General features: G+C 36.7%; 1 protein-coding gene across 1 annotated transcript in view; it reads right to left on the bottom strand.

The window, feature by feature from the left end:
* LOC109032740 (signal-induced proliferation-associated 1-like protein 3) overlaps nucleotides 1-12,497 on the bottom strand; it is a 157,172-nt gene that overhangs the window by 5,076 nt on the left and 139,599 nt on the right. Inside the window, exons 8-20 of the mRNA XM_072302682.1 lie at nucleotides 11,858-12,096; nucleotides 11,138-11,399; nucleotides 10,418-10,659; nucleotides 9,327-9,567; nucleotides 8,082-8,337; nucleotides 7,341-7,456; nucleotides 6,722-6,865; nucleotides 5,898-6,009; nucleotides 5,052-5,573; nucleotides 3,583-3,697; nucleotides 2,540-2,781; nucleotides 1,521-1,789; nucleotides 267-536 (exon numbers count right to left, since the gene is read on the bottom strand). Of these exons, the coding sequence (XP_072158783.1) occupies nucleotides 267-536; nucleotides 1,521-1,789; nucleotides 2,540-2,781; nucleotides 3,583-3,697; nucleotides 5,052-5,573; nucleotides 5,898-6,009; nucleotides 6,722-6,865; nucleotides 7,341-7,456; nucleotides 8,082-8,337; nucleotides 9,327-9,567; nucleotides 10,418-10,659; nucleotides 11,138-11,399; nucleotides 11,858-12,096 (3,030 nt within the window). The remainder of the gene's footprint in view (nucleotides 1-266; nucleotides 537-1,520; nucleotides 1,790-2,539; nucleotides 2,782-3,582; nucleotides 3,698-5,051; nucleotides 5,574-5,897; nucleotides 6,010-6,721; nucleotides 6,866-7,340; nucleotides 7,457-8,081; nucleotides 8,338-9,326; nucleotides 9,568-10,417; nucleotides 10,660-11,137; nucleotides 11,400-11,857; nucleotides 12,097-12,497) is intronic.

The following is a 12,497-nucleotide window of genomic DNA, read 5'->3' as shown; positions in this document are numbered from 1 at the left end:
CAGTCTGTAAACTACTCAAATTATCTTTTATTATTTTTATCTGACACACCACCCAGCTTTGATAGTCAAATTATCAAAATGCCCCTCTAATATTTCTTCCTTAAAATGACAGAGATGCAATTACCATCCTTCACCTACCTAGGTTTAAAAATAGTGCTCAACAATGACGTTGATAATTTTTGATTTTTTGTTTAGATGAGACTGATTATTTCTTTTTTGGAAAAAATCAAACAAGACCACAATAACTGGTCACTTTGAGGACTTACGTTATTTTTGAACAGGAGTCTAATCCAAGTTTTTCAGCGACATCAGAGACCCAGATGCCGAGGTTTTCATCATTTTTTTTGTGGGGCGTACTAGTGCTGACTCCATAAATCCCTGTATCTGAGGCAGAGCTTGAGTTTGAGATATGGATCATGGAGTTGGACAGTTTTTCTCGCATGCTGGAGCTTCTTTTGTCTTCCCGGTATTCTGGAGACACTACGAGATTCGGGTCTGCTTTAACAGGACTCAGCTTTGTGACTCGAGGTGACAGTCTGCAACATAAAAGGAAGATACAGTGTATGAGAAGGCTGGACAAAACAAAAAAACTTTTGAGTGCTCCTTGATATGACAAAAGCCTGTGTCACACTATCAAAATACTCCATCAAAATATCAAGATCAGGGGTTGTGATTGGCTTATTCGATGACTTGGACCCATCACAGCCCTTGACCTTGACATTTTGATGGAGTATTTTGAAAGTGTGACACAGGCTAAACTCCAAAATAAGTAACATTGGAGAAACCGAACAATGAGATTACAATTAGTACCATGTCTATTGGTCAATTCCATTCTGCAAAATAGATCACCAAACCATGTGTTTTTAATTTAATTTTCTGGAAGTACCAGGTGAGTGGAATGTGTGATGATTTTTTGCGTAAGTTTGGAGCCAAAATCCCGGATAAGCCTGCTTTTAAAAAGTCCAAAGACTCAGTGCGGGAAAATGATGAGGGTGATGAACTATGGCTATCAAATCACTATCTTCTCTCATTTTCTACTGATGTTAGTTAAACTAAAACGCACTTCAATGTGGAATTGTTGCTTGTTTCCTACAGAAAACATGGATGAGATTCGATTCTTAGATTCGAGAGGAATAACTTCGAATTTTCATTGTTTTCAGATACAAGAAGTAGAAAATACAAAGAAGTCATAGAAACCCATGCTTGTTTCTGATTGGTGCCGTATGGCATCATTTGATTCAGCGTGAATACCGGAGCGTTATAGAATTGTGGAAAAATTGCGCTTCTTGAACTGCATATTTTGAGATACTTTTTGCATTTTTAATGTGCGCATTGTGTTCTATGCATAATTTACTTTTGGAGCAAAGTATTCGCAATTCACAATTCGTTCAAAGTTTAGTGACACATTCACAGTTTTAATGGGAAAAAGCCACACATCAGTATAGCGATTTCCACATCAGTAAGCAACAATTATCTACACACAACAAAAAAAGCTAGATGTTATAATTACAATAATTTACCTTTCTTCTTTGGAGAGTTTGGATTCCATGGGCCCAGGCTGAGGACTGGGTGCATTGGAAATAACAGTGGCCGGGCGAGCCATGGTAAGAATGACCTCGCTGGCCACACTCAACGCTGAGCCGCTTAGAGTTGAATTGGCACTACTGTGAATGTTGTCACGAGACTTGGAGCGGTGCAACAAATCTGGGATACTGGTTGTGCTCTGGGAAACACTATTGCCGTTACTATAAATTTTCCCGCTTAGTCCAGACATATTTCCACCATGTGACTGAAAAAAAACAGGCATTGTGGTTACGATGTGAAATGATTTGGCATAGACTGGGGATGCTGAAAGGATCACTGAGCTAAGTTATGTAGTCTGTTTTACATGAATTATTCACAACATCAGGATGGAGGTACAGCTTTTCTTATGAATTAAGATGGTAAATGCTACCTGATATTGGCTGAAAAAAATCTGCCACTCCTAGGTTTTGAATGTTGTGACCTTTTTTTAATTTTTCTATTTACTTTTCCATCAAGACTTGAAGAGAAAAAATTATCGCATGCAGTATGTGCCTCCTTGTTCCCTTGATTTAACGGCCCCCCACCAAAAGCCCTTTTGGTTCCTCCTAAATCCATCCCTTACAGTGTTCTCATTTGTTGCTTCAACTCTGATCCGCTCTCAGCACTGAAGAGCGTTTCCTTTTGAGTTTTTTTGTTGCTCGGTCGAGGCTACAAATGACTCTGCTAAAGTTTATCAGTTTGAAACGTTTTCATGGAATGCCTGCAATACAGCTTTGGTGTAAAATTTTCTTTTCTTGACTGAAACATGAAATTTTTAGTGAAATTTTTTGTGAGATTTATGTTTTCTAAGATTTTTAGATTTTCAAGCCACCAAAAACAATGACTCTGAGCTTTTAAACGAGAGAGGGTTTCATTTACTTTAGAGATATCTTCCATGGTTTATTTTTCATTCAGGAGTAGAGATAGTTGAGAGATTCTTTGATTCTCGGTGTAAAGAGAGAGCATCGATAAATACCTTGTTCAGAGCTGAGTCATCAGAGGAAAGATACTCTGGGCTTATCAGTTTCATCAGGTCTTGCTGGAGGGTGCTGTTCAGATTTGCACTGTGTCTATTGGCTGGCGATCTTGATGCAACCTCTGGTCGCAACCGTGCTTCACCAGTGTCTCGAAGTCTACGTGGACTCTGTCCTCGGCTAGACGGAGTCCCTGGCATTGATTTTGCTGAGAATCGAGAGCTGGTCGACATGGTTCCACTCCCTGAAAAAATTAATTAAGAGTAACAAAAAGTTGAAAAATATGTCAAATAAATAGTGGTTCAATTGAGCTCAGAACATTCCAAAAAAAAAAGGATCTTGCCGAATCGATAGAAAAATCGGGTGAGTACATAAGCTGACAGTTGAACTTTTTAAATTGCACAGCTGAAAGCCTATAAATCTCCTGTTGATCAACAACAAATCACAAACCTCCTGTGTATTCTTCCACAAGCGATTCTGCCACTGTAAAGATAACGAGCGCACAATTCAAACTCCACTTTCCGTGACACTAATTTTCTGCATTTAGAGTGCATTTTTTTCCCAGTTACCATTGTGGCAAAACAAATGAGGAAAAGACAGCAAGATTGGTTCAAATGATACTTTTGAATGACACGATATTTAAGAAAAAAATTATTTAACTGATTTGTACTAGACGTCTGACATGATCATTTCTCCATTATCGGAAATTCCCTGGGTGAGAATTTTCTAAATAAGTAAGCTTTGTCCTCCCTTTTAATTTTTTTTGGGTTCACACCTGAGACATTAACCGACTACTAAAGTAAAACTGACAAATTTGTCGCCTTCAGTTTAACATTTTAAGTATAAAAAAAAAATACAAGAATCAGGTGGATAAATCCTATGCCTTGCTCTCAAAGTAAGTCAGCTTACTTGGCGTTAACTATAGGCTTATAGAAGGATGGAGAAAATAAAGAGGAAGATAATGTCATGAGTTCCAAGAACAATTTTATAATTTTTGTATAAAATGCTGAAGAAAGACAAACTTGGATAAAGGAAACAGCATTACCTTCACTCTGCGCTCTTTCACTGTCTGTGTCATTGGATAAAACACTGAGAGGAAGACTTGCAGATTTGTCTGTATCAATTTGAGCATAAATACTGCTGCCATTGTAATCAGAGACCTGTTGACAAACATCGTAAAGGATGAATTTGTAAAATAAAAGTAGGTAATCAAATTAAGACTTAGCTGCTCATACCAAATATAAATTTTACGAAGAGACTATAATTTATTTTACTAATAGGGTTAGGGTCAGGGTAGGCACTACAGTCCACATTAAGAGAGGAAAAAAAGAATAGAATTGGAAATCTTTCCCCTCCAAAGCACTGAGTACCTTTACCACAATTCTTAACAGAAATGGGTCACAATACAATGTACAAATTTAAACAACATGATACATGCTTTTCATCATAATTTTGCAATTTGTACAACAAAAATTTTACAAATTAACTCCTACCTAGGGAAAAGGACGTTTTCTAATGTATAAATTCAATTTTTCCTCTCATAAAAAAAATCCATAGTCTATTTGAGTTATGCCTCACAATGACCATCACTGTATAACAGTCTCTGCGGTATGAAAATATGGCAATAAGCGCTTCAGCTCAACTATTCCACATTCTTCACACTTAGAACAATACAGAGTGTGGTGGGAAGACTGCTTGATTAAGAGGCCTGCCAAAACTATTATTGAGGGCAATCAGATTAACGTAAACTCTAGTTTTCCTTGTGAGCAGAAAATTCAATTTTTTTGTAACCGGTGGGTCATAAAAATGTTGGTATCTTGGTTAGGAATGGATTTCAGTAATCCTCCTTATAAGAATTGCGTTTTAGATGAAATTTTGAGGAGGAAAAACATATCGGAAGCCTTTGTGTCTTCCATCTGATGGTCCATTCAGCTCTGCAATAGTGTAGTGCTTAGAATTTTTAGAGGATATTTATCCAGTGATGATGGCCACAAAAAGGTTTGAGAAACAGTATCGATTTGTTTTCTCCTAATTACAAAATGAATGGAGGTAGGTAATTTGCCTTGATGATAGAACTAATTAGACGTATTTCGGTCAAACGGAACTAAGCGTCAAATTGAGTTCCTTTTGAAGATTTTACAATCCCGGATAGCGCGTTCTGTCAAACGGACCTAAGTGCCATGGAAAAGCATTGCGAGTATAGGAGGAGCGAGCATCGCGTTCCGTAACACCCGCCAATCTAAGCCCCCCTCTCCTTTCCTCCCCCTATGGCGCTTAGGTCCGTTTGATAGAAATACGTCCAATTTTGGTTCTGCCTTATTCAATGAAACCCTTGATTATAAATTTTTTCAATTTTAACTCTTAGGAAAGTGACTTCATGTTACTCAACAGAATTCTGAGAAAGTCTTATCTTTCAACTGATGAAACATCAATGATTTTAACTTACAAATAAAAAAAAAAAAAAATGACAAAAGCTAGGAAAAGAAAAGCCAGCAAGAGAGAACAATTTGTTACCTTGGGCATCCTAGTCACCAAATGATACTCGTTTACGGAGTCACTGTGGTGATTCAGATTCCTCTGCATCTCGTCATTGCGATCTGAGGGGCTCATCAAACAGGTCGTGACCTTCTCGCCGACCTTGAAATCATGCTGATGGGGCGCCAAATCAGAGGAGTTATTCATGTTCTTGTCGAGCACCGGCATGAAATCGATGCGACTTCCTCCGAATTTGGCCGCGGACGAGTTTTTTAGACCCGACGCGACAGAGAGGGAGAAACTGTTGTTGTTGCTCAGTGGCAACGAGTTGCTTTGGTAGATCTTTGTATGGCTGCTGTTGTAAGGTGATTTAGTGTTTGAGTTGTTGAGCGTGGTAGAGTGGAGGCGGGCTGGCAGAGGGGGTGGCGGCGAGTCATTAAGGTCAGACTGGACTCGGTGGTTGGCCGACTGGTTATCCAGGTCAATCGGTGGCTCCAGGAGATCGTACCACCTGTCATCGTTGTTACTTGAGTGACCGCTTGAGCAGCTCATCAAAGTTCCCTGAAAGGATAAAAATCCTCCATTAATACGAACAAAAGAACTTAAATAGACGCTCAAGAAAATTGTCTGGGAAAAATTTACCAGGGAAAGTAAATCTATTTACTAATTTTTGCTCTGACTCAAAAAAGATGACTTTAGTAGCTAGGAGTGTGTCTTCTAACTGATTCTATCATCTTTCCATTCCCGATGGGACTCATGATCATAAAAACTGTTCAGCATGTAAAAAAGCTAATTACTGAACTTGAGATCATTACCTTTGATGAAAAGAGACAAAAATTGTGACAGAAAAAGCTGCATCATAAACATTGGAATAAAATTCATTACCTCGTGGTTGGCTGGAAATCTTGGATCAACACCACTGAATGATTTACTACTACTTCCAGTGCCATATCCACTGCTGCTACTAGACCTCGGAGGAGAAAAACTCCTTTCATATCTACAGTAGAGAAAAAAAAGTTTAAATATCTTCCTTTGAAATGACAATAAAGATAAAATTTACAACAGATAGCAAGTGACCTGTTGGGAAATCTTCATTAAGGCTACCATCTTAAGCTTCTCTTCTCTCTTTGTTTATCAGAGAAGAATTTCTCATTCAGATTTTTTGCTCTATTTTAAAGATTAGATTTTTCCTTCCGACTCTTCTAATTTTCTATAACTTTTCTTGTTCCCATCAAAAAAACTTTTTCTTTTAGAATTCATCACCTTTTTAGAGGGGGAGCATATTTAAGTGACTGAGAAAGATTTGATAGATGGAGACGGGTGACAGATTTAAGTTTGAAACTTGTAAGATCTAATTGAATTGGGACATGTGAAAACCGCTAACATCCATTTTTCCAGTCTTCAGTTTTTCTGAGTTGATAATACTTTTAAAGAGTTGATCTAACCATAAAAATGAGGAAAGGACTCGTTTTGGGATTAAGGTAACCTGGAGATGAGTATTAATACCACTGTTGTGGTTGCATCCAACTCCGATAAGTATTATCAACTCAAAAAAACTGAGGACTGGAAAAATGGACATTAGCGGTTTTCGCACGTCCCGTTTCAGTTGAACATTGACAGGAATAAAAATTAATGTAAAATGTACGGCTTAATTTAAGAAGAATTCAACTGCCAAAAGGCAGGTAAAGCAAATAAAATCTCTAACAAACCTTCGTCTATGATGAGATGGAACAGCTTGCTGAAGCACAGCAACTTTTTTGGGACTAGCTTTCATGTCTTCAACATTGGATAAATTCTCATAGTCTACTTCGTAGTTACTAGAAGTGTACTTGCAATTTTGCAGAGAACAGCCCCTATTCAAGACGAGGATAAAAGTGAATTATAGGAAAATTAGAATAAAAATGTATGCAATGGAAAGGTGAATAAAAAATGCAAAAAAGTTACAAAGTATGTGTTGTGATTGGATTTTACAGTGCGCCATTCTATCATGATGTCAGACATTTTGAGCTTGAAACAATAATAATTTACAATGAGGTGTTCAGTAGGTAATTTGAACAATGTTTTTGATAAGTTTTAAAGTACCCTTAGCACATCTGATATTTGAATTATGCTTTGAAAGACCATTGCAGACAAAACTTAAGCCTTCAAGGTAGGTTCAAAAGTTACTTAAATACAGAGGTGAGTCCAAGTTTTAAGGCATGTGCTTAATGCGTGTGCAGTTTCCATTTTGTTTTAACTGTAATTTTTGTAATAAATTTCATATCACAGATAATTGGATGAGTAGCTAGTAAAAAAATTAAGATACAAATAAGAATTACAGAATATTACCTTCTTGGTGATCCATCTGGTAGGGGAGGAATCACGGTGACTGTAACAAGTAAAGATGTTTTCAGCAGATCTACCATCTGATCATGGCTTAAAGTAGAAACAGCAATTTTACAAATCTGAAAAGAAAGAAAACATCTCAATAAAATATTGATGGATCACACCTTCAAATTTGACATAATACGATGCAATGAAAAAGAATATAAGCTGATTTATGTTTAACGTTCTTTCAATTCTCTTTCTGGAGGCTAGTTGATAAGTCCGAGTTAATTGTGGCTTCATCACATTAAAAATTAAAATTATATGATCATTGTAATAAAAGTTTGAAGCAATGTAACTTTTATAAAGGAACAATTAAACTTTTTCAGTATCATGGTGGAGATTTTTTCCGCTTCTCTTTAGATTTTTCATCAAGATATTTACCGCATGACAGGTCACTTGATCAAACATTTACTTTTATTTTATTTTCATTAAACTTCCAGTAATACTATTTCATTCAATCATTTTGGCATCTCACTGATGATCTTTTAGGAAAGACAGACATTTTCTATCTTTCTTTCTTTAATAGTTGAAAATGTAATTTATTTTTATCGGAGTTCAATGTCCTTTGAAAATTAATACATTTTTAGACCGGTCTGAGGCATTTTTCTCAATATTCAGGAGCTTTTAAAAGAAACTGTTAAAAAGCAAGTGGGTTCAGGAAGACAAGATGATCAAAGCAGCAAAAAATCAAAACAGACTTACTTCGACAAGCCTTGCTCCATGCCGCAGCCCAACTTGATGCGCCAAACCTGATGTTTCGACTTGAGTGACAACGCCATCAGGCTGAACATGGAAGCCCAACTGACCCTGAGGGTTCCTGCGCAGAGTCAATTCCTGCGCGGGTGATCCTGGAGTGACAGAACGCAATCTAACGACGACCTCCATCAGTTCGTCTCGATCTCCTCCTTCTCTCATGTGAACAGTCGTACATTCTCCTTGGTGGTAGTAGATTCTCAGGCTAGATGAAGAGGAAGAAGAATAGGTAATCAATGAGCAGAATTAATAAAAAAGCCTAGTGCTTATTCAACAGAGAAATCTTTAGTCTCTTCAACATTGAGTGAAAATAGCACATTACAGAAAAATCTTCACGATTTGTCTGAAAACATAATTATATTAATAGACAGATTGCGGTTAGATGTACGAGTTGTTTATACAGGGTGTTGGTGATTTTGCCAATGTGCGTTCAAATTCAGTCTGGAACTGATGTCACATTCAAGCGCAGAAAAGCTCATCCGAGCTCAATTTTCCATCAAGAGGGACATCAGTTGTAGACTGAATGTAGCAAAATCGCCATCATTACTGTTAGTTTGATTTACGAGCTTTTTGCCAACACAAACTATGATGTAAAAAAGTAATTTTTACAACTATCTACTTTGTTCTTCGTGAAATTCTAGAAGGATTAGGCACATTCTAAGAAAAATCGAGCCAATTTGCAGGGTTTGAAGACTAATTTCTGCTTAAAAATCGGAGAAAAGGGCTGGATCATTGAATTGGCTTCACCTGTTTGGGTGACAATCAGTGTGATAAGGGCTGAGAGCTCAAGAGGAGAGAGAAAACTTTCAGAAGAGTTAGAATGGCAGTTTAAAGGGTGGCATCTTTAAGTTTCTCATGCTAAGGATTTCAGTTTCAACGCTACTAAATGTACAATTACACATAATATGAAACAGCAAAATTGTAGAGTTTTGCTGACAGATAAATGGTCACAGTTGACGAAACATGTATAAGAGAGATATTTTAGCCCAATAAAAGGAACTGGACTGAAGTTATTCAATTTTAATCTGAATTCACTATACCACGACTTAGTTGATTTTTTTCCTTTCAGTTTTATAAATATTTTCATTGATTTTCATTATTTTGAACTTTAGAAGTTCGCTTTTTAGGGTGTTTTTCTTTTTTTCTTTTTCTTTTTTAAATTTAAGAAAAATTTTGATTGACCTGAACATATACCTGTTGCTCTGCGAGGCCCAGCCAAGAATGGATTTACATGGTGTCACGAAAACGATGTCACGAGTCTGCGTTTCAACCAGCACAAGTGAGTCAGCAGATATGGCCAGAATGCATTGTACCGTTGTATCTCGTCCACTATCCGAGAGTGTTACCACCCAGCATAGAGCACCACTCACCCATCCATCTGGCACAATTCTGGGCCTCCAGCGTTCACGCTTGCGACTACTAAATAAAGGCATAGCTGGAAGAAAGAGAAATTAAACCTTGGCTTCAAATTAACGAAAACAAAAGTGGTTCCTAAAGCAGTAAAAAAATCTTGTACACAAAGACAAAAAATCAAGAAGATTGAGTATCAATATGCCTAAAAAAACTCAAATTGTTTAATAATTTTTACTTCATTCATTTATTGAGTTCAGGTCATTTTAACGAAAATTCAATGGAATACTGTTAATTTGCAGCTTGCTCTTTTAAATCCTTTCAAAGTAGGCAAAGTTTGACACATTTTGACAGTGAAACTGCAGGAATGCGTACAACCTCTCATAGTGTTGCAGACTTTTCATCTTATTTCTTCTTCCGCATGGAAAACTACTACGTTCATTTCTTGAACACTTCGGACATTTTCTTCATATATGAGAAGAATATTCCACAAAAGTTTTACGCTATGATGTTGTTTTGGTCTCCTATTAAAAAATAAAATAGGGGCAGAGATTTTGAAACACTGCAACCGAAATACACATTTTTACAGTTGCATTATCAATTTGTTGCAAATATTTTTAGTGTATTTTCCGAAGAAAATACGCTGTTGCATTTTTTTAAGTTATTATTCTTGTAGGGACAGCAAAACTCATAGGGAAACAGTAAAATACAAAAGCAATAAACAAAGAAAACATGTGATGGTTGCAACCCAGCAACCCTAGTGCTGTTTTTTGATTATGCTTGTATCAAATAATTGATAATTAATTTTCAGATGGACCTGCAAGCACAATACAGCTGGAGGGTTTCAAAGGTGCTACGTAACAATCCAAATAACACCTCCTGCTAAACTCCTGACTCAATATGACCAAAAAGAGTAAAAAAAGAGGACAACTTACAAAATTTCTGAGAGGTTTCTATGAGGGTATTGGTCGAATAATTAGAGACGAGATCTTTCAGGTACTCCTGTCTAGTTCTTGTTGCCATAGTGGCAAATTTATCCGACCTATGGGCAGCATTTTCACCATTAATTATTTTGGCCAGTAAAAATTCCGTAAAGTGTTTAGATTTTGTGAATGTTGCTTCTTCAGGAAGCGGAGGTCCAAAAACTGGCACTTCTTTCGATCTAGTGACGGCAACCCTGAAAAATTCGAAAAACACGCTTCAAATGAGGAACACGTTTTATAAACGTTTGAACTTCAAGAAAGGTTTGAAAATTTTCTAATATGACAACAATAAACTAGAAAAATGAGTAAAACGGATAAAAGTTCGGAAAAAATATCAAGCAGTTAATAGGGACTGACTGCATATATTTACATAGATATTTTGAAAACATTAATGAGAATTTTCATAACTTCAAAAAAACGAGAGAGGCTTTCAGACTTGGGAAAAAAATTGATACTCTCAACTTCCACCTAAATTTTTGTATAAATTATTTTTCCTTTTCATGGAAGTTCTTGAAAACTGATGAAAAACTACCAGAGCTTACGATTGAACCACCTATCATAATGTTGGAAGTTGGCCTTGAGAATAATATAAAAATTACTGCGAAGACAGATTCAATTTCATAGTTCACTTCATTTTTGAACTTCACACAAGGTTAAAGTAATCTTTCTTACCTATACTGCGTGTTATCGGAGCAAGGATTGATAGCACGAATTATGATAAATACATGCTGGAACTGAGAGCGAATGTTTTTTGGAGTGAATGGCAGTGCTCCTGCTTCTTGGAAAACAATTGTCACTATGTCATTGCCAATGTGGCGTTTCCTCAATAACTGTTGCCGGTTATTGGGAGTGAAGGGTAGCAGCGTTGAGACGTGGAACATGATCTCGCAATCTTGATACTGAGAGTACACAGAGCACAAACCCGTGGAATCAGCTGAAATAATGGGATTAGAAATAAGATACCATTTTAATTACTATTGTGAATATCAGTGATTAAAATTGCTAAAAAACAGCTTTGACCATCTTTAAATGAGGAATTTGACAATCCATCAAATACGACAGATTTCTTGCAATAAAGGATAGATGAAGAGCTTACAATACAAGTAAAATGGAAAATTTTTCTTTCTCCAATGTCTTTTATACATATCTTTTGTAAATAATATTTTTCCTTATCAATTCTCAAGTAGCCCTGCTAATTCTTCGCTCAATCCTCCGATCTTTTTACATTCAGCCCCAGGTGATCATAGCCTAGGACCATTATAATCAGGGTACCTGGTCAGGAATCAAACCCAGGACCTCCTAATCATAGGGCCAGCATTAAAACTGAAGTTTATGATTAAGTTTTTAGGTTTAAGCGTTTTGTAAACATTTGATTTAAGTCTGGTAACTTACTCTTATTGTCAAGGCCAGCCTTATACTTCTCGAAGCCTTTCAGTCGAACAGTCCGTCCGATCAAATCAAGGAATTCGATAAATGCTGGTCCTGCGTTTTCATTGTTGTACATTTCCTCTTCTGTTGCTTGTCCAGCTCGACAATACATCACGCCAACTTTGTACTGTCGACTTAAACCTTGCTCATCTAGTTTGAGTAAGGTTTCCTCAGTTTGATGAGTATTCATTCCTAGCCTTAAACTAAAAGAAACAGAAAAATTGTGATTATATTATGACACTATATCGACAGGAAAGGTAGATTCACGTGCACTACTAAGGTGTAATATGTTTTTAAAACAGCAAATTTCCTAAATAAACATGCATCTACACGAGCAAGTTTCAAAATTTGTTATATTGTTACAGATCAGAGTTGGAAAAAAATTATTCCGAAATTATTTGGTCAATCAAAAACGTTCAATCAGTCGCCAATTGGACGAAAAATTTGATGTATGAACTATCTTATCAGGTAGAGAATTCTTAGGACCGAGCGTCTAGTCAGTGTTTGCCACCAATTTCAGTGATTGCCAAATTATTCGCGCCCAACTCTGTTGTAGATTTCACTTTTATCGACTGCTCTCTCATTAGTTACTCCTCAATAGTGA

The sequence above is a fragment of the Bemisia tabaci genome, chromosome 7, assembly GCF_918797505.1.
Source record: "Bemisia tabaci chromosome 7, PGI_BMITA_v3".
Lineage (NCBI taxonomy): Eukaryota > Metazoa > Arthropoda > Insecta > Hemiptera > Aleyrodidae > Bemisia > Bemisia tabaci.
Note: the sequence above shows the minus strand (reverse complement) of the source record. Positions and strands in the feature narration are given on the sequence as shown.